General features: G+C 38.9%; 1 protein-coding gene and 1 pseudogene across 1 annotated transcript; both read right to left on the reverse strand.

The window, feature by feature from the left end:
• Nucleotides 1-908: 908 nt before the first annotated feature.
• LOC127160604 (cathepsin S) lies at nt 909-22,030 on the reverse strand. Its single transcript, XM_051103242.1, has 7 exons — nt 21,910-22,030; nt 6,333-6,458; nt 5,957-6,079; nt 5,734-5,883; nt 5,304-5,528; nt 4,873-5,088; nt 909-1,289 (listed from the first exon to the last, which is right to left on the reverse strand). The coding sequence occupies exons 2-7, from the start codon at nt 6,453-6,455 to the stop codon at nt 909-911; spliced, it is 1,218 nt and encodes a 405-aa protein (XP_050959199.1). The 5' UTR covers nt 6,456-6,458; nt 21,910-22,030.
• On the reverse strand, nt 11,033-13,672 carry LOC127160605 (uncharacterized; annotated as a pseudogene).
• Nucleotides 22,031-22,508: the final 478 nt, after the last annotated feature.

The following is a 22,508-nucleotide window of genomic DNA, read 5'->3' on the forward strand; positions in this document are numbered from 1 at the left end:
GGTATCTCCCAAGAAAACCGTCGAGAAGGGAAATTAGGTCCGAGAACCATACTTGGGTCAGCCAGTACGGGGCTACTAGGAATAGACGGACCCTGTCCCAGCGCACTTTCTCCAGAACTCCCGGGAAGAGCAATCGGGGGGAAAGGCATACAGACGAAGCCTCGGCCACGTCTGTATCATGGGGGAGGTGGATGAGTCAGAGAGTACCAGAGGGGACATTGCGATGTCTCCCGAGTCGCAAAGAGGTCCACCTGAGCCTGGCCAAACACTCTCCAAATCTGCTTCATCACCTCAGAGTGAAGCATCCATTCCCCAGACCTCGGCCACTGCCTTGACAGGATGTCTGCTCCCATGTTGAGATGGCCAGGAACATGAACTTCTCTCAGCGAGAGGAGTTTGTCCTGGGACCACACTAGGATCTGGTGCACCATCTTGTACAAAGGGCGCGAACACAGACTTCCCTGGTGGTTGATGTAGTAGACCACTGCTGTGTTGTGCTCCCCAACCGGTGAGGGTCGCATCTGTCACTAGTGTTACGACAAGGCATTCCCAACACGGGGCCCTGAGACAGGAACCAAGGCTTTCTCCACATGTCCAAGGCACGTAGGCATCGCCGCGTGACCTTGAACATGCAAAATGGGTTTCCCCTCGGGGAGAACCCCTTGGTCCTGAGCCACCACTGTAGGGGTCTCATGTACAGCAGGCCAAATGGTATCATGTTGGATGCAGCTGCCATCAGACCCAGCAGTTGTTGAAACTGCTTTACAGTGAGTGACCGGCCTTCTCTCACTCTTGCGACTGCAGTGAGGACTGACTCGATCCGAGAAGGTGACAATCGTGCCTGCATCGTGGTTGAATCCCACATCACGCCTACATAAGCGATTCTCTGTAATGGAGAAAGCAAGTGCTCAGGAAGTGCTCAGCTTGCTTTGCTGCAGTTTGGCCTGTTTCTCGGTGGGCCAAACGATGTTCACCTTGGTTACCGCACGAGTGACCACCCCCGTCTCCATTCCCTCCAGCAGATCCAGCTGCGAACCCCACGAGTGCAGCTGCCACTCCGCCTCTGCGGAAGCGGGGTCAGACTCATGAGGAAAGCTAGCGAAGTCTCCCTCCTTAAAGACAGCCTTCCGGGAGCGGAGAGCACGCAGGCTGAGACGCTTAAAATGCTCCCCCGAGAGCTGACTCTGCGTGATCCGCTCCCAAGCAAACCACGCAAAAACTGTGCGTATCCCCACTCGGGATGTAACGTGAGCAGGGAGGAGCACACTGTCTGTAATGCGGTCTGCTATCTTTCGTTACAAAAAAAAAAAAAAGAGGAATGTTTACTGTATAGTAATTATTTTGCTGTAAAAAAAAAAAAAAAAAAAAAAAAAAAAAAAATATATATATATATATATATATATATATATATAAACGTACACACACTCAAAAGAAATCAAGTTTGGTGAAACCAAAACAACAAAAAAGGAAAACACGAAAACACACACACACACAAAATTTTAAGGCAACATCTTTACTTATTTTTACTTATTTTTTTAGGTTAAACCAACAAATACTTTTTTATAGTGCAGCTAGCCGGAACAGCTACTGTTCAAAGAGTACTTTTAAGCTGCAGTGAGCTGAACAAATGAGCGTTCACACAGAACGCAATTGTGCTTTAAAAAAACAAACACAATGGAAAAGAGCACAGACTGTTAAGACATTTTTAAACTCGACACAGGATTTTAAAAAAGAGGCAAGAGAAGCTGAGGAGAGACAAGGCTCAAGGGTTAAAGACGTTAAAGACGCTGATACCATTATAGCGATTTGTACAAATACAGACATGTTTGCGAATAAAAATTTTCTGTTCTGCATTAATATATCATAAATTGCTCATGCAAAAAGGAATCTGTGCATTTGTGGATCAGGCGACACGCGTGCATTTGTTGACGTCTTGTTCAAGTCAATCTTGTTCAGTTCATTTGAATTTTGAGACATTGCATTTTACGACAACCACACAGACAACTACCAATGAACAATGCCCACTGCAATTCATTAACGTCTACACGATTTGAAAAATTAGCAAATTTTCGTCACTACACTGAAACAAATGTTTCAGAGTTAAGACTAATGTGCAGCATTTTGTTCAAACAGAGACATATTTGTGAATACAAATGTTATAGTTTGTAATAAAGTATCACAATCTGTGCATGTGACGACATGCGTGCAGTCATTCACATCTCTTCTGAGTCGATTCTATTTGATTCATTTGAATTTTGAGACTTTCGTTCCGCCCTTTTAGCATTGCGCAGTCTGCACACACAGTTCGCGATCCACACGCAGCTGAGCCTACGAAAATGAGCGACCACTAGATGGCTCTATAGCCCCAGTCACGTGTGCGCATTCCTGGTTGTGTTTTTGTGTTGTGTTATGTATTTGTTAAGTTCTGCGCCTTCTTATTGTTTTCATTTGCGCGTGACAGTACCTTTTTTTTTTTTTACTGTAATTCAACGGCAGGTTGTCAGACATTCTTTACTTGTATTATTATTATCGCTATTATTATTACCATTATTAAAGTCATGGGCGTCGGAAGCAAAATAAATATGGGTGGGTCCTTCCCCCCCAAAACAATTACTGGAGTATATGTCATTTTCTGTAGCCTGGTGCTTCTTATGTTGTATATTACCTATGCGCACTAACATTGCAAAAGACAGTTATTTTAACATGTTTCCAGTGGCGTGAATGGTAAAACGAATAATTAGTATTTTTTGACGCAAACGAACCGAGTTCGCGTCCGCCTATTGCCGAAATCGTTCTTCTGCTTTTTCACATCTTATTTTACATCGGAAAGGCATTTGTTTTCAATAAAAATAAAAAATCAAGGAAATAATCGAAAAGTTTGAATAAAGTATCGGGTAAGGTGTATCTGAGCAGCAGGCTCAGATGCTTTGTTTACTTTGCTGTGTTACAGGAGTGCAGCAGGCGCGAATATTCCCTAAACACAACCAGTATAGACAGTGGTCAGGACCGTGACGCCTGCTTCCTTTGAAATATGTTTGATGATGGCGCCTGATGTGCCCGCGCCCGCTTCGTCTACTCCTCCACCCCAGATGCTTCCTGTTCATACGCGTGAGCATAGAGCTTAATATATTAGCGCATTCGTCATGTGGAATGGATTTGACTGATGGCGCTCTAAAAGTGCGCAGACATATTCGCCGAATTAGAGAGAGAGAGAGAGTACATCCCCTTTATTTGCCAAAAATAAAATTTAATTTTCATTCATTACAAGATAAATTAATATTTTATGTCCTTACTTGATGACAAGAAAAAATTAAATGCACAACACAGAATTTCATAAGGCTGTTGTAGAAATAAATAAAAGTTGTTTTATGCATTCAAATAAATAGACATGCTAAAACAAATCTGGTAACAATAAAACATAAGGTGAGATTTGTTATAATACTTTGATATGTTTGCCATTTGCAATGATTACTATTTACTATTTTCATAGTTGTTCCTGGACTGTATTGTGGTACTGTGGCATACCAAGTTCATACATAATTCTTTGGTATTTGAACTTTTCTAGTGTTTTTTATCTATTGCAAGATTACTTTACAGTGGTAAAATGAAAAAAAAAAAAAAGTTAATTGCTGATTTATACATCTGTATCTGTTTTTTGTAATAGTGTTATTGATCTCATGAGTGTTTACTGGCAGGAAAGTCGTCTGTGTATTTAAATTGTGTGTAATCATTTAAGAACACCTGTAATAACCTGAAAAGTTTGAAAGACAAATTTATGCTGGCTTGTCTTAAAGTCTTGTTTAAAAACATAAATAGTTTGGTCAGATATTCTAGATGTTTGCTAGGCTCTTGCTATGCATTTGCTGGGGTGTTGCTAGAGTAGATGGTAGAAAGTGTGTTGTGGGTGATTACAGACATTCCCGCTTCTGTTAATAACAGAAAATCAAACACTGTTTTCAAAACGAATCCAGAATTCAGTGCTTTGATATTACTGTATTCTTTCTAATGTTAGGAAATTCAAACGTTTTTATTGCTTGCTCTTAAACTTGCACTAAAATGTGATTTATACCATCTAAGTATGTAATTTTAACAGAACTGCATGTCTTCTTTAGTGATACAAGCTCAGAAACATTTATAACCTCTATAAACAGTATAGATGATTACCTAACGGTAATGCAATATTTGTGAACACAGCTGTGTATGTCAGACTATAAATCCCCTAAAACTAAGCATGGGAGCTTGCTTTGGTGTTGCCATCCCTTATAGATCCCACGCCACCCCTTTGCCACCATACAAATTATTTTCTAGATCCGCCCCTGGGTTTTTGGTTTTATTTTTAGTAAAACAACGGTTGTTGTCTGCCTTATAAACCTGTTATAAAACGATGTGAATATTTGCTAAATTCCTACTCTTTACAATAGTAATTATGTACTTTTGGTAATTTTGCAGTAACTGTCTGCTACTGCTAACATTTGCTAGCAGTTTAATGCTTGACTAAGTAAACAAAGTAAACTACAATAGTCTGTTTATAGATGTAACTGAACTGCACTTGAAGTCCTGAACAGGACAGTTTTTTCTCTCTGCTCCATCCGGCACTTCCACTCCATTCTCTAGTCTCGCATCCTTTTGGCGCAACCACGGATGCACGGATCGTGCGCGAGGCGATTCGCACTGCCAGTCAAGACTAACCGATTCATGATTTATTAGAGTTTTATTATTGATTAATTGGGAAATAATCACTTTAGTACAGTCGGCAGGCAACAAGAACAACAACATTTATATATATATATATATATATACAGTAAAAAGTAGGACAGGCCACCGGGAATTCTGCTGACAATGGGGATGACTAACCATGTGTAGCCTGAATACCTTGATCTGGTAATCAGTCTGATTGAAATGTGTAGGGAAGAAATACTCACCACTGCGGTAAAGCTTAAACTGAGGCCTGGAAGCATCAATGGACACTGAAATAGGTCCAATGCTAGCAACAGCCTGCTTCAGGGCCTCCTCATCTCCTCGACGGACTTTTGTGTAGTTGGTGCATTTTGCTGCATACTTGGATGGATTGTATCTGCATGGTCCTTGCTGTAGGATACATTTATTTATTAGATTACACTTATAATGATTATGAATTGCAGCTTTTTTAGAAATGGTCCAAACACTGATAAATCCAGTGATGTAGAGACCTAACTGCATATGTATCACTCAAATCTCACAGTAACAGGTCCTGGCACTTTTATTATTGAATGCAATCTCATCCTTTTTTTTTTTCTACACATAGACCCATACAAACAACTTACCACTCCTTTATAAGGGTAAGACGACTCAGAGCTTATTCCTCCATTATCAATAACATACTGGAAGGCAGCCCTCTTCGAACCACCTTTGCAGCCCTTGTTGCCATAACTGGAGGAACAGTCCACCAGATTCTGAGGACTGAGGCTGACCAGCTTTCCTGTGGTCTTCTTCAGCTGACCTTCAAGAGCCCCAACGGCGCTGAACGCCCAACACGAACCACATTTGCCCTGAAAAAAAAAGGAGAGAGAAACATAATAACAGTAGTAAAACAGGAAACTTTTTGCCTTTATGCTAAAAAAAACAACAACAAACAAACTTAAAAAACAAACAAACAAAAACAGAAATAAGCTATCCTAAAAAAGTTACAAGGACACAAATCTAAATGAGCAAATATCAGAGTGTATTCTCTCAAAATATACAGTATAATCATACCTGGTTCTTCACACTGGTGACATATCCCTTATCTCTCCAGTCCAGAGAGTCTGGGACAGCAGCTCCAGAAGAGCCCACAAATTCTGCTGTTTCCCTCAAGTCAGGAATGATGTCAGTTGTGGCCAGTAATGGCAGAATCTCCTCTGTTGTCTGTGAAACAACATGGCACAAATAAGAATATGGGGCTGGGTGGAATAAAGAGACACTGGACTGATGTTCTCACCATGTCACCCATGTGGTTCATGCCCAGGTCATATGAATGCAGGCCCATGGAAGCCTCCAGGTTGTGAATGGTGATAAGTTCAAGGTTTCTCTCCCACAACTCCCTCCTGCCCAGTTCCTCATCCTATCAACATAAACAAGAGACAATTCTACGGTTTAATAAAGCAATACATTAAATTATTGACAACACTGATTAAAACTATCACAATCCCTGTTCTGTGTTTTGTAAGGACTTTGATGTTAGGCTACTTTCTGTCTTTAGTGCCATGTTGTAGTCAACTTGTAGTCCTATTGTTTCACTGGCCCCCTTTGTAGATGTGGGTAAAAGATCAGGTTTGGGATCATCTGACAGATGCTTGTGAAATTCATATTCTCACCTTACTGGAGTAAAACTTGTTATAAGTTTTCTTCCACAACTCCCAGTTCTGGTCTAGATTTGTGTTGAAATGAGCCAGTGCTGTGCTACAGCACACGGCAAACAGCAAGCTCCCGAGCATCATGGCCTGAAAAGAACAAAACGGCCTGTGATTAGTTACTGACATGCATTCAACAATCAGTATTTTATCTGTTATTACATTCTCATTGAATTACGTTGACATCTGGCTGATTTGTCATCAGCCACAATATGAAAAGATTATTTCAGTGAAGAAGAATTCTGAAACAGCTCACAAACACACACAATCTTTCCTCCAGGGTGGCAAGAGAGGCAGTGCCTCTTTAAAATATTGGTTGAAAAAAAAAAAAAATAGTACAAAAATGAAACAATGCAAACATTACAAAATTCAACATTAAAAAGTGTATAATCACTTGTTTATTTAAAAAAACACTGTCCAACAGTGACAAAAGCAGGTAAAGTTACAGTGGGAGTCTGTGTGTGTCTTACCTCCCCTGAGCCCACTGAGTTTTAACAGACCCTTTAAAGCATGCAGTGAATTTGGTGGGGAGTAATTGAAAATGAACAGGGGGGAAAGTCACGTGAGGTTAGGCAGTGCCGCAATATGACTGGTGATGACGAAATGACTGGTTATGATAAGCTATGATTGGTTCATGTGATAAATTCCACCACTTGTGTTTGTGCATCTTCCCTGTTTGTGAATCAGTATAAATGAAAAATAAAATGGTGTTACAGTTTTTCTGAATTGCTAAAACATTTTTTAAAACCATCACTCATTTTCTCAAAACCTTAAATGCAAATCCAAATGTTCAAACTAAATTCACAGAACCCCTGCCTCTTCTGGCAAAATCAAACAATCGCTACAAAACCATTTCACCTGTACTCAACAAAGCTTTCAAATCATACACACATTAGTCAATAATATACGCACTACATATCATTCTTAGACACTACATCAAAAAATGGAGAATACAGTGTCCGTTTGGTTCACTGTATTTTACAGTTTTTCACATTTGCTAAAACACAACCCCATTCTCTAAACCAAATATATCCCCTCTGATGCGCATCATTCAGCAGTGTCCTGCATTAGCCAAAATCATGACAGGCCACAATTTCTAATTAAATCGTATGTGAATAAATGCAAATATTCGCTCAAATCACACAGTAAAGACTGTAAGGACCGTGGCGCCGGCTTCTTTTTAAGTATGTTTGATGATTGCGCCTGATGCGCCCGCGCCGTCCGCGCCAGCACCAGATTTGCTGCCTGTTCAGACGCGAGAACATGTCAAGGGAGGCACACCCAGGGGCGTCGCTAGGGCTAATCATTCGGGGCTCGAGCCCCGAAAGATTTTAGTCTTTAGCCCCGAATGTTTTTTTTTTTTTTTTTTTTTTTTTTGTATGGCCCTATGATTTCCACGGAATTTGTCAAAATTTAAATTAGTTAATCAAAAGTTGGTCATTACACTTAAATCAAGTCGCGATATGGACTAGTATCTGTAAATATTATGCCGCAAAAGACTGTTTAAATATGAATCCTGCATGTTCTGTGTCTTTGTATGAATGAACGGCGCCGATGCGCGGTTTCGTTTTCTACACATGTAATACTGACGCGCAGTGATTTCAGCGTCTGCCGTTTCACTAAATGAGGGCATAAATACATCAGTCACTTCATGAGCATTTCACTGTTTCATTTAAGTAAAACAAGCGTCAAATATATACACAGAAATGTAAAGGTATTCACGGCAAGTCGGCAACCCGTCAAAATAAAAGTTCAAAGAAAACTTTATACATCAATCAGTATAATGTACGTGCCTACTATTACTACTACTATTAATTAATAATAATGTATAAATTTTTTTTACACAATATTTCTTCCATGTTTTACATTTTAATAGTAAATCTCCTTTATTTGCCAAAAATAAAATATAATTTTCATTAAAAGATCAATTAAGTCAATATTTTATACCTTCATCTAATAACCAGAAAAATACACAATACAGAATTCCATAAGGCTATTGTAAAAATAAATAAAAGCTGTTTTTATGCATTCAAATAAACAGACTAAACCATATTTGGTAACAATAAAACGTAAAGTCCGAAAAAATAAAACATTTCATAGGCTCCCAAACAAGTACATTTTCTTAACTTTTGATAAATTGACGGTAAATTGTATAAGATTCATGGTTTTAATTAATTACTAATTAAATAATTAATAAAATTAAATTTAACCATTAAAAAGAAGACCAGAAAAAAGAAAACAGAAAACAGAATTTGAATAAAATAAAACGGAATTTGGGAAAAAAAAAATAGGGCCCTCTTTTTGCATGCAACTATATATTTGTTACAGTTATAAATACATTTTCAAATGTATTATTTTATTTGTCTAACATATTTTTGTAATGTTATAATTTTGTTATAATACTTTGATATGTTTGCTATTTGCAGTGATTACTATTTACTATTGTTAATAGTGTGACAAGGTCTTTAACCCGCGGTTTAATGCCCCCGGACCCACCTAGAAGGATCCAGGTTCAACCACTAGTGTCTAACAAAATCTTATGTGAGCATGATGTGAGCTCCCACCCACTACCACTAGCCCCTGATGTTTTGGCACCAGCCCCGGATATTTTAAAATCCTAGAAACGCCCCTGGGCACGCCGAGTATTAAAAGAAGAATTATTATTGATTACTAATTTGAATCAGTACATTATAACGAAAACAATACATTAAAAATGTAAATAATTAGATTTTTACGATCAGAAATTTCTTAAACTGGGTGAACCCCTGTTTGCTCCCCGGGCGCCGCAGCGATAGCAATATGGCTGCCCACTGCTCCGGGTGTGTGTGCGCGCGCGTGTTTGTTCACTATATACTCACTATATTTGCAGGTCTTGTTTTTATCTCCTACAGATGACTTGCATGACCCTGTACATTATGCTATTAAATTAGTTTTAATCGTTTAACGACCACAGCGTCTTGTCTCTATTGGCAACACCCACCATTTGTGTGGATTGCAAGTGACGTGCAGGTGGCGATTGCGAGTGGCATTGTAATTTAGTTTATTTTTTCTTGTCTTCACCACCTGGCTACTGTTGTAAAATGTTGAGAGATTCAATTAAAAAAAATAAATAAATAACTCAAATAAAGTAAAAATAAAATCGACTGCAAGTGACGTCACTTCCGGAAGTGCAGTTGTCTGAGAGTGCAGGTGTCTGAGAGCGCAGGTGCAGATGTCTGCAGCCAGACCCTATTGCTTTTGTTGGACAACAGGTTTAGAAAGGCTTATCATTGCATGTCATTAGAATGGAAGATGCTCCTGCAAGAGCAACCGTTGCTATGGAAGGGTGGAAATACAGAGAAGGCTCCTGCAGGAGTGGACACCACTGCGGCAGTGTGAAAATACAGAGAAAGCTTGTGCTGGGTGGGAAAATAGAGAAAGGGCTCCTACGGAAGTGGTCACTACTGCGGCAGTGTGGAAATACAGAGAAGCTCCTGCTGAAGTGGACACTACTGTGGCAATGTGGAAATACAGAGAAGGTTTCTGGAGTGGCAGCGGGGAAAACAGAGAAGACTCCTGCGGGTGCAGATGCTGCTGCAGCAGTGTGGGAATTTAGAAAAGGCTTCTGTGGGAGCAGGCACTGCTACGGCAGTGAGGAAATACAGAGAAGGCCCCTGCAGGAGCAGTCACTGCGGTGGCAGTGGGAGAATGAAGAAAATAGGGGGGAGGTTGGCACTGCTCTGGCAGTGTGGGGGTAAGGGCGAGGCTCCTGCGGTAGCTGGGAGATGCTGGGGTGGGGTGGCAGGCCCGTTATGGATGGGTATGGTGCTGACAGGTGGGTTTTGGAGGCTGGGTAGGTGGGGGTGGACTGGCGTTTTAACAGGGGTGGCTAATGAGAGTGCAGTGGGCTTCTTTGATGTGGGAGCGGGCTGTCCGGATGTAGCTCTTGAAGGCTTCTGAAGACCACCAGCCAAAAGCTTGGATCTGATGCTGAGAGAGGCCTTTTTGTGCTGCTGTAGTTGCTGCACCTATTCTAAATGAGTGGGAGGAGAAGTTGTTGGTTGGGGTAACGGATAAGAGCAGAATGGACTTGAGGTGTTTTTGGAACCAGAAAGAGATTGAAATGGAGATTGAAAATGTAAATAATGGAGATTGAAAATGTAAATAAACTGGCCTTTCATGGACTGGTCCGTCTTACTTTGCTTTATGAAAAAGGAGATGGTTTCGTGGTCCAGTAGCTGAAGATCTGAAATGGTGGGGTGGATGGATGAATTGAAGTTGGATGAGATGGCAAGTTCCGAGCATCTGAGAAAACCGAAAAAGGCTAGAATGAACATTGCATCGAGGGCACGGCGGTGTTGAGGAAATGGTAACCTCTGCAGAGGGTGGAAATGCATTTGGTCAGAATTTTTAGAGTTTTAGAGTCTGGGTGAGTGGGATTGGTTTTTTGGATGCCTTTGATGAGTAGGGAGGTCTGAGAATTAGATATTTGGTGTGCGGGTGAGCCGTAAATGATCTTATGGAAAAATTGGACGCCGCTTAGATAACCTTTAATGGTGCTAATTTGGAGTTTTTTGTTGACATTTAGGTGGCAGATGAACTACGTGATGGCAAGCAGTGGGAAGTCGGGGAACAGCAATTTGCAGTGTGGATGGAGTGGAATTCTATGAAGCTTTTCCATGCTGTCAGATAGGATTGGAGGGTTCTGGGCGAGACAGCTTGTAAAATGGAACTGAGGGAAGCTTCACATAGAGCTGACAGTGGATGGTGTATGGGAATATCAGTTGTGAATAGTGAGGTACTGGGGTTGGGAGTTGTTCCGCCTCTGGTGCCAGCAGTTTGAACTTCTGGAAGGCAAAACGAGAGAGAGAGAGTCAGCTATTTGGTTTTTGGACCCGGGAACGTGCTTTGCGGTTATGATGAACTGGTCGTGAGCCAAGGTCCAAATCAGGTGTCTCAGCAAGGGCATGAGTGCGGGTGAATGGGAACGGCCTTTGTTAATTCAGTGAACGGTTGCCTCGTTGTTGCAGTGGACTAAGATGCTGGTGGCGGACCACTCTTTACCCCACAGGAGAGCTGCGACCACCAGGGGGTATAGCTCGAAAAGGGCTGTGGATATTTGCTGCTGCGTTAGATCTAGTAGCTGGTCGGGCCAAGTGGATGCGAACCAGCGGCCTTGGTAGAATCCGCCAAAGCCGACAGAAGGGGCGGCGTCGGTAAATCAAGGAAATCAAGTTATTGTAAAAGAAGGAGAGACCGTTCCATTGACTAAGAAAGGAGATCCACAAACTGAGCTCGCTGCGACATGAGTCAGTGATATCTTCGAGTGTCTGGGCGGAATATGCGAGAGAGAGAAGATGTGAGACAAAAGGGCAGCCTTGCGGGATGATGTGGATTGCGAAATTTAGGTGGCCGAGAACAGATAGGAGCTCGTGTTTGGAGCAGCTAGGGTTATCGATTAGGGTGGACACGAACAGGATCGTTCTGTCAATTTTTCTTTGGGTGGGGAGGCTTGGAATTTCTGGGAATCTAGATTGATGCCCAGGAATTCGATGGAGGTACAGGGACCTGTGGTTTTGTCTAGGACGAGGGGAATCCTGAGATGTGAGAAAACTTTTTTGGGCTGCTGAAAGGTGTGTGGCTGGGATGGAGTTGGGGGGCAAGATGATCAAAAAAATCGTCTAAGAAATGGATAAGGTAAGGTATTGCATGATTATTGGAGAGGATCCAGCAGATGGCCTCTGACGCCAGTTTCACACTGCACGCGTAAGCAGGACATAAGCAGCGCGTATTTTTTTCGGCGCCCATGTTAACGAATGAGAGCATTCACATCTCCCGCAGTGGCGGCGCAGCAGTGCGTAGCAGGAGCAGAAGCGTCAGTACAGCGATCGTTTTGGCCCCGAGTCTATTTTTGCTGCGCCGCTTACGCTCGCTTTCAATGGCAATGTATTGATTATGGCCAAAATACACAGGAAAAAGTAGCAGTTTTACCCCAAAAAGTACATTGATGATATCTACCGTGCTGTAAACACAGTATTATGTAATTAACAAGATAAAAAATATTTTTTCCCGAACTTCCAAAACAAGTTTAATTAATTTATACAGTTTTTTTTCTGACGTTACTGATTAACTGAAATTATTATATCAGCCTATATATATAGCCTATATTTATTATTACAACTACATGTTGCCATAAGAACAGGTGTCACGCTGACATCATGATGACACAAATGCACGTGTCACAGGCAGGTAGTTTTCAGAGCGCAACTGCCAAGAAGATCATTATGGATGACACTCGTCTCATTGTAGAAGTTGAGAAACATACAGTCATTTATGATCCTCAACATTTGCTGTATAAAGACTTGCAGGCTAGAGAAAAAGCATGGGAGGAAGTTGCAGTATCTCTTAGTGTAGATGGTAAGTAATTGGTAAATTTACGCTGGCCCACGAGCGAACAAAAACACAGATGAAACCTAAGTTTAAAAAAATAATTTAGTAATAAAATAAGCTTCTTGACCTCAATTACATGGAAATAAAGCAATGCCAACTTAGCCATTATAACGAAGTCTGTACAAAAGACGTGGTTCAGGTGCACGCGCTGCTTACGTCCTGCTTACGCGTGCAGTGTGAAACCGGCGTGATAGCATATCGAATATTTTTGGGCTGCTTCTGCAGCCGAACGTGAGGCAGACGGCGAAGTAAAATTTATTGCGCCAGCGTATGCCCAATAGGTGCCAGAAATCTGGGTGAATGGGCATCACCCTGAAAGAGGAGGTGATGTTGAGTTTGGCCAGCCAAGCACCGCGGTCTGCATCTTTAATTAGAATGATGGCTTGGTCAATATCGTGGTAACGAAGGGAAAATTCCTCGAGTGGAATGAGGCTGTTGATGCTTGGAAATGGGGAATTATGTGGGGAGGAAAGATCGAGTATGAGGTGTTTTTTGCCTGAGAATTTCCTGGTGGCGACACCAAGTGGACTGACACGGTAAGCGTTAAAGGGGGGAGCGGAAAATGGGCCGATCATGAATTTCACGGGACAATGGCGCCGGCACTGCTGAGAGCTTGGCGTAAGCTCGGCACGGCCCATTTGTCCGTGATGTCGTGGAGAGCCAAAGCATAGGAGGACGCTGGGGAAGGAGGCTGCCCTTTGCGAGGCGGCAGTGATGGCGTGCCTCGGCGTTTGGTAGGGCGAGCGGCGGCGGCCACGAGAAGGCCGACGGCCTTGCGGTGCGGCCGCTGGTTCGACTGAGGTCTTCTGCGGGATCCTACCATGCTTGGCGGCGACTGATGGCGCCGGAGAATCTGGGGAATCGGGGGAGTTCATCTCCGAGGAGGAATAAATCTCAGAAATGATTTAGCGCTTGGATAAAACCAAATGCTGACGACTAGAGATGAGGAAGGTAAAGCTGTTTAAATTATTTATGGGCATCCTTCCGTATAACAAAATAACAAAAATAATTATTCTGCCCCAGCGTCCTGTCTTTGGTCTGGGACAGGCCAAAGAACCTCCTCAACATCACAGACTAAATTGGCCCTAGACAGGCAGCGGGGGTAAAATCCCAACTAAAATATATGAGACTGCTTGTTTTCCTGCCCTTGCCCTTCCTATTTCTCTTCCATGTTGTTGTCGTCGTCTTCCTGCTCTTTCACCTCCTACTCTTCCTCTTTGAAATTACACATTACTGTATGCTGGATATTGATTGAAAAAGACCAGATAGGATTCACAGCTACACTTTTACTAGTGGTCTGACAAAAAAAAATCAAGATAAAAAAAAAAATAAAATGAAAATACAGAGAACTGCTTTATCCTTGGTTGATCTGTAGTCTCTACATTCGTGAAAGTCAATATTCACTTGAACAGTTCATGACAAATTTACAAAAAGTCTAATAGAAATGTGCTTGACAGTTTATGAAACTAGATCAAAAATTTAGCATTTACTGTAAAGACATACACGCTGAGCTAATGACTTGATGTTTTGAGGGGTAAGACTATAGCAACATGACAATAGGAACTGATAATGTAGGAAACTGCAGACAAATCAGCTGCATAATCAGTTGTATGAATGTACAAAAGCAAATGCAATTTGTTAAAAAAAATTAGAAACATTTTATGAAGTGCACAAGTGACTAGATGATGTGGAGGTAAACGAGTAGTTTTGAGAATTTCACTGAGAAATGCACCGAACTGTAAGCTGACTTTGGTCCTTTTATCTCCATCGAAGGTTCTGATTGGTGTGTGATGAATTTTGACTCCTACACTGTTAGCGATTTCTGTAAATTACACAGTATTTAACTGTAATATGAACTGTACTTTACTGTAGAACAGTTATACAGTATGTTACTGTATTTTAAAGTTGCATTATGAAATATCCTCTTGGCGCCAATAAAATACAGTATTTTTCTTTTACTGTAAATCCAAATACAGTAAAAAAAAGAGCGCGAAATCTGACCAATGACAGAAAGGCCTTTTTTCCTCTGGGAGAGAAGAAAAGGAAGAGGCACACACAAGAACCCCCACCTGCCATCAAACGTATATACAATATTCCTGCTTTTTAATTACATATTTAATGTCAGTGTATTTTTGGGTTATTAACGGTTTAATTAAAAATAAAATAATAATAAAAATGCCGTCTCTTCACGACGCGCAGTCACACTTTACAGTGTATGTCGATGGTAGAGAGCTTTGTGGCGGATGCTCGTTTTAGATTGAGGAGAACCTTCTGTGCAAAACAAATATCTTTATTTCTTTTCTTTCCTTTTTGTAGGAAGTTTTACCGTCAAAGTGTGAACATAAACAGGTCTCTGTCTTGGTTTTGACCACGTTGCTAGCAGGTGAGTTTTTATGTTAATTTGTATGAAATTGTTGACCAAGAATCTGGGCTTTTAAAGGTTTAAAGCTAGTTTAAAATAGTCATTTCGCTGTGGTTTTTAATCACTATGAAATCGCTTGATGCTTAAGTTAGCTATTAACCCCATATAAGCGCGTAAATGTACAGCATGCATTTAATGCTAACGTTAGCATAAAACCCGCAATGTTCGTCTGTAAACACTGTGGCGTCTCTGTGGAGACATTATATGCATTTATTAATCATGCCAAAGCAGGCAAAAACTTGGCGAATTCCAGGTTTTCGTGTAACGTTACAGTGCCTGAATGCTCATGCACGTTCTTAAGCCTCTCTGCACTTGTCGCACATGTACCGCAAAACTAACGAACTGATCTGAACACCATCTCATCTGAATTCTAGATGCAGCGCGGAAGGTTGTACATTCGTGTCGACTAAATTCTTCAGCATTTGTGAAAATTGAACACCTAAGATGGCACATTCGAGATGGTAAGAAAAAACTTAATGTCCAGTTAGTAACTGTAAAAAAAATATTTTAAACTCATCATTTTCAGTGCACAGCATAAATGTGATTTTGAGAAATCTGTGTAGATATTAATGTTACTGTGCTTTCTGCTGCTGTGCCAGATGTGAATACTGATGTTACTGTCCTGTTGTTGATGGCCCACTTTAAAAGAAGCAGAGGATTTGCTGTTCCTTTTGGCCAGTGTAAATTTTTTTCATTTGTATAATTGACAACTGATAATTTCTATAACTGACACTTAGGAAAAACTGTGTGTGTGTGTGTGTGTGTGTGTTCCGGCATTTGTGGTTTATGAGGACACAAATGTGTATAATGACATGGGTACTACAACGTAAACATGGTTTATGAGGACACTTCCTGTGTCCCCGTAAAACAAAAGGCTTAAAAAACATACTAAACAGTGTTTTATGAAATTCAAAAAGTGTGCACAGTCTCCTGTGAGGGCTAGGTTTAGGTGTAGGGTAGGTGTAGGGCGATAGAAAATATGGTTTGTACAGTATAAAAACCATTACGTATATGTGTGTGTGTGTAGGTCACAACAACAGCAGCAGATGCAAAGACCAGGCTTTCACTTCCTTCTACTCTGATCATGCTTGGTAAGATCTTTTAGTACATGATTTAGTGATGTTAAAGGGATGGGTTTTTTTAAAAAAAACTATTTGTCACACTTTTTTTCATGACTCTCTATATCTAACTTTCTACCTAGCATCTTCTTAATTACATTTTGCATAACAAGGGTAGGTAAATCATAATAGAATTGTCATTTTTGGGTGAACAATCCTTTTGAACTAATGAGAAAGGCTCCAGCATCTACATCTACTTTTACTGACACCATAATCAAATGTGAAAAGTGGGGTTTTTTTTTGTAAAGTCACAAATATCACTATAAAAAACATGACCTCAATAAATTAATTAATTGACTTTTTTTTTTTTTTTTAGGAGATTCAATTCTACACAGCAAAAAAAAAGAATGGATGCTGGTGATTGAAAGCAAAGTCTTCCTTCCTGTGACCTACCAGATACGTCCTCTGCATTTGCTGTTCTCTTCGTTTATGTGCTTAAGATCAAGTACTAAGTGGAAGCCACTACTTTGTTGTTTATTTAGAGGTATTATGTGAAGGTTCATTGTGAGGATCAATCCTGACACACCTCAAGTGTTCTGCAAATTTCCAGATTAGCAAAAGAAGTGGGAAGATGGTGCAAAGGAGAAATTCTGGCCTGAACCCTCATGTGTCCAAGGAGCTCATGGATTTCAGCTGGCAAAACTATTAATCCACTACGGGCAAATGCATTTTACTCAGGAGAGTTTTTGTGAAGTTGTATGTTTTTAAGATTGTTCTTAAATGTTTGATTGTTCTTAGATTATGATTGAATTTATTCCTAATTTTTTTTTTTTTTTTTTTTTTTTTTTTTTTTTTTTTTTTTTTAATTGCTGTAATATACAAATATTTATGTATACATTCTTGAAAAATGCTTCTCGTGTGTAACAAAAGTTTGAGTTTTATTTGAAGCTTCACTGTCATTGCTGTTCACTGTTATCATAGTATGTTGAGCTTTGGATAAATGTTAAGAATTTTTCTAGCTATAATAGTTAAAATGGTATGTGCTGTAATATATACACAATACTTTGTAACAGTGTTTTGTTTGAGTCTTAACTGAATCTGTGAAAATGTTAATGTTATTGCAAGGGTTATTGCAACAATTGAACAATTAAAAACATTAAAAGTTACAGTTGTCATTGCTTATTTTTATTTCATTTTTTTTCTTGTATTGCAATATATTACTTGAGAAAAGACCATAAAATTACTGTATATTTTACAAGTAAAATACAGTAAAAATACAGTAAAAATTAAGTACTGTAAATATAAATACAGTATTTTTACTGTAAGTAAATTTACAGTAAGTTACTGGCGAACTGCTGCCAGTAAGTTACTGTAATTTCTACAGGAAATTTTTTACAGTGTAGTGTTTCCACTTGGGTAATTGTGTGCTAACTGAGCTCAAACTTTGCAGACTTGAGTGAACAATATTGAATGCTAGTGCTTTCTAAATGATGACATGGTGTAAGCACTGAGAAATGTAGAGATTTGTGTGTAGAGTTTTGCAGTAAAAGTTCACCAAATCTGACTCATGTGTTAAAGCAGGGGAAAGTGTTTATAGTTCAGGGAAATGGGTGTGCTTTTTGAAAAATGGCATAATGGTTTTGAAATTTTAGTTCAAATGACTGGTTATAGTCACAGAGTAAACTATGTCTTAGTAAGTGAATGTGTTTAGAGTTTTGCAAAAAGAGTGCATGAGATCTGCAAACAGTGTCTAAACTGCCTAAACTTGTCATCCGTCCCTCCCGATACTGTAACTTAAGTGTCCCTTACGGGTCAAATTGACCCGAGGGACTGAATCGTAACTTTTTTTTTTCAGTCCAGAAAGCTGGTTTTGGTCCATTTTTATATATATTTTTTTTTATTTATGTAGGTTTTTTTTTTTTTCTTATATTTTGAATTTTTTGGGAAATTTCCCCCCAATTTTGGGAGTTTCTAGTTTGTGATGGGAGTGTGTGTGCCATGTGTGTGTTTGTGTGTGTGTGTGTGTGTGTGTGTAGGAGAGTTTTTTGAAAATCCCATTCATTCCTATGGGCAGGTCAAAATGGCCTGCAGGGGGGGGGGCGTTTTTGTTATTTCTTTTATTAAACCCACATAAAATCCTCGAATCGACTAAAATTTTTTTGTGTGTGGTCCATGGTCAAGTGTGATGAAATTCAATTTAAAAAATCTGCAGATTTTTCTGAACTTCTATTCTTTTCGGCACCCGGGTCAAAATGACCTGCGAGGGACACCTTGGGTACTTTTTTGTTTACAACCCCTTAAACTACTCGAATCCACTCGTTTTTTTTTTTGTGTGTGTGTGTGTGTTCCCGGCCCAAGTGTACGAAAAGTCAGGGAGTCTCGACCCAAAACGATCAACGGCTGATTTTTAAAAAAAATTTTAAATCGTTTTTGGGTCAAAATGACCCGAGTGACAGATGAGAGTTAAGGTTTTGCAGAAAGAGTGATTTATTTGACAAATTAGTTTAGGCTATTGAGAATTTGGATTAGAGAATGGGGTTTACTGTTTTAGCAAATGTAAAAAACTGTAAAAGAGAAAGAGAAACTTTTTGAGGGAAATCATCAACAAAGAAGACTTTTATTACAGTTTTTTTTTCAACTGTCAAACAATTTCTGAAACCTGACACTCAAACACCAGAAACACCATTCTCTTTGTAACACACAAAAATCTAATGGGAAGAATCTTGATTTTCTTTTTTAAACACAACCAATCAAAACGCCACACTAATTCATCAGTGCCTCACAGGAACTCCTCACTTGTGCAAACACTCATTGCTTTACTTAACACCAATCAATCATGGCTTTAGAATAAGCCTTTGAGTATGCTTTGGAATAATCACCTTTTCACCAAATTATGTTTGGTTTCTGTCCAACTACACATGGTTGATATACACTAACAGTCAAAAGTTTTTGACCACCCTGGTGAAAAAAACAGCATATGCTGGTAGGTATGTTTTGATGCTGGTTTAAGCTGGTCCTTTGCTGGTTTAAGCTGATTCATGCTGGTCCTTTGCTGGTTTATGCTGGTCCTTGACCAGCAACATGACCAGCAAAGGACCAGCATGAACCAGCAAAGGACCAGCTTAAACCAGCATCCCAACATCAAAACATACCTACCAGCATGTGCTGTTTTTTTCACCAGGGCAGTAAGATTTGTAATGTTTAAAAACAAAAACAAAATTATCTTCTGCTAACCAAGCCTGCATTTAAATGATCAAAAATACAGCAAAAGCAGCAATATTGTGAAATATTTTTACTATTTGAAATAACTGCTTTCTAGTTTGTGAAGCTGTAGACTGGTAGCAATGTCTACTGTCTGTGTTAATGTCCAAAAAAAAAAAAAAAAAAAAGAGAAAACAAAAATGATGGCTTAACCCACAATTTTTCTTCAGTGTAAACTGGTGTTTTATTTACACGTGCACCGATAATCTAGCAGTCCAGCAGTGTAGATATGTACAAGTGCTCAGTCCAAACCAATATATATATATATATATATATATATATATATATATATATATATATATATATGTATATAAAATAAAAAAAAGTACCAAAATAACCCAAAAATAAAGCAAATAAAGGAAATATAAATATATATAGACTTCTCTTCACTTCTATCCACTAATATACAGAGGGTTTTGGTTGGTTGATTTTTGTTTGTTTTGTTTTGTTTGTTTTTTTCTTTTCTTTTCTTTTCCTTTTTTTTTTTTTTTTTTTTTTTTTTTTTAGCTCACAGCACCGCAGTAGCATGTTTGCTTGATTTGGTTAAAAAGTATAGTTTGAAGTCTAGCGCCAGGTTTTGAAGGCTACACTTCGCCCCTTTTTCGGGCACAACCATTAACAGGTAAGTTACACCAATTATTATTTAAACCAACCACTTTAAGATTTATACCATGATATTTCTTGCTAATATTTTAAAACACATCAACATTGAATTTCCAACCACAATAAAATGGCCATATATAAGTTGCCACAGTTCTGTCTCTTTTTACAGATCGACACATTTGCGTACCCCACAGAACAAACGAACATGGTTTCACCGGGTCATCGACCGCTGTGCTGGCAAGACACCAACCGATGACGTCTAAAGCGATCGTTCACCACAAGCTCCGGTTCGCCAGCACAGCGTCTAGTGACCCGGCTACAACAACATGTAACAGACGATTAAAACATAAAACAGTACATAAAGTTTATGTGTGCTTTATCCGGATGACTGTATGATGACTAAGGGAATAAATTAAGTGTGAATGACTGACCGATGCTACCCAGCTAGTGTGTGCACCCACTATGCTGAGCCGCATAAACCGGGACTGGAAGGGTGAGTAATGAATGTATGTGTGTGTGCGTGTACATGAGAGCGCCAGCGCTGCCGTCTGCAGTGGTAAAGAAAATCACTTCTTTACATAGTTGAATATATTTTAAAACGTAATATATTGTTATATATAAAATATATATGTAATATGTATGTTATATATATATATATATAAAAGCTACATTTATAGCATCATTACTCCAGTCTTCAGTGTCACAAGATAATTCAGAAATCACTCTAATATGCTGTTCAAAAAACATCTGTTATTATTATAAATATTTAAAACAGTTGAGAACATTTTTTCAGGATTCTTTTGAACTGAAAGATATAAAGATCAACATTTATCTGAAATAAAAAGCTTTTGTAACATTATACACTATACCATTCAAAAGCTTGGAGTTTTTTCTAGGGATAGAATTTACAAAAATTAATACTTTTATTTACACTCTTAAAAATAAAGGTGCTTCAAAAGGTTCTTCAAGCGATGCCATAAAGGAACCATTTTTGGTTCCACAAAGAACCATTCAGTCAAAGGCTCGTTAAAGAACCATCTCTTTCTTACCTTTTTATAATCTGAAGAACCTTCTTTTGCCACAAAGAACCTTTTGTGAAACAGAAAGGTTCTTCAGATGTTAAAGGTTCTTTATGGAACCATTTAAACAAAAAAGGTTCTTCTATGGCATTGTGAAGCATCTTTATTTTTAAGAGTGTAGATGCTTTAAATAGATCAAAAGTGAGGATAAAGACATTTGTAATGTTACAGTAGATTTTTATTTCAGATAAATGCTGTTCTTCTGAACTTTCTATTCATCAAAGAAACCTGAAAAAAAATTCTACTCAGCTGTTTTCAACATAATACATTTTAAAACACATAACATTTTAAAATACTTTCAAATATATAACAGTTATATAGCAAAAAATAAATAAAAAAGTTACTGTTTTTGCTGTACTTTGGATCAAATAAATCCAGGCTTAGTGAGCAGAAGAGACTTCTTTAAAAAACATTAAAAATCTTATTGTTCAAAAACTTTTGACTTGTAGTGTATTTCTTTTCTTTCGTGTTGTGTATTACTGTATTCACAACCACAAATGCTTACAGTAAAACAAAACAGAACAAAAAAGTTTGGTTTTAATCTTGCCTTCTTGTTTACTATGAATTTTGCCAATCTTGTACAGAAGATCACCACAGTTTAAACCGAAAGAGAAACTTTTTGAGAGAACACTTAAAATGAGACTTTTATGAAAAAGACAAAACACATAAAAAAAAAAAACTCTTCTCACCTGTGCAGTCTCGTTAATCAGCACTTTTAGTCATCTGTAGAGGAGATAATAAAGAATGTATCTGAGTTCCTGAGTCCTTTGCTTTATATGCTGTTGCTTTACCCCGTCACATGACAGACAGATAGATAGATAGATAGATAGACACTCTTTCTGCAAAACTTTAACAAGTTCTGGCATCTGAGACACTGTATGCAGATCTCATGCACTCTTTTTGGAAAACTCTAAACACATTCTCATTCAGACACAGTTTGCCCTGTGATGAATTTGTCATGCAAAACCCATTTTTTTTGCAATGATGAAATGTAAGGACAATAAACACTTGTCTTCAATAATATATGGTTTAATTTGTGTTCTTCAAGCCATCTCGGGTATTTTCATAATGATTTTCATAATGATATTTGTAAGCCATAATCGGCATACAGTTTAGAATATATTGTCTTCCTCATTCTATGATAAGAAGCCACATCAGATCACAAAAGGAAGTTATTTCAAACACTCGACTGATGCTGTGAAGTAAAAATAAGTTATAATGTTCTCTTTTGTTGGACAACAGGTTTAGAAAGGCTTATCATTGCATTTCATTAGAATGGAAGATGCTC

This window comes from Labeo rohita, unplaced genomic scaffold (assembly GCF_022985175.1).
Source record: "Labeo rohita strain BAU-BD-2019 unplaced genomic scaffold, IGBB_LRoh.1.0 scaffold_400, whole genome shotgun sequence".
Taxonomy (NCBI): Eukaryota; Metazoa; Chordata; class Actinopteri; order Cypriniformes; family Cyprinidae; genus Labeo; species Labeo rohita.

What these genes read in the sequence shown, in the direction of transcription:
- LOC127160604 (XM_051103242.1), bottom strand. Translation starts at nt 6,455, where the DNA reads ATGATGCTCGGGAGCTTGCTGTTTGCCGTGTGCTGTAGCACAGCACTG. An exon ending in TGAACCACATGGGTGACATG is followed by an intron (nt 5,884 to 5,956) that starts GTGAGAACATCA and finishes GTTGTTTCACAG; the next exon opens with ACAACAGAGGAGATTCTGCC. An exon ending in CTTACCCTTATAAAGGAGTG is followed by an intron (nt 5,089 to 5,303) that starts GTAAGTTGTTTG and finishes TGTATCCTACAG; the next exon opens with CAAGGACCATGCAGATACAA.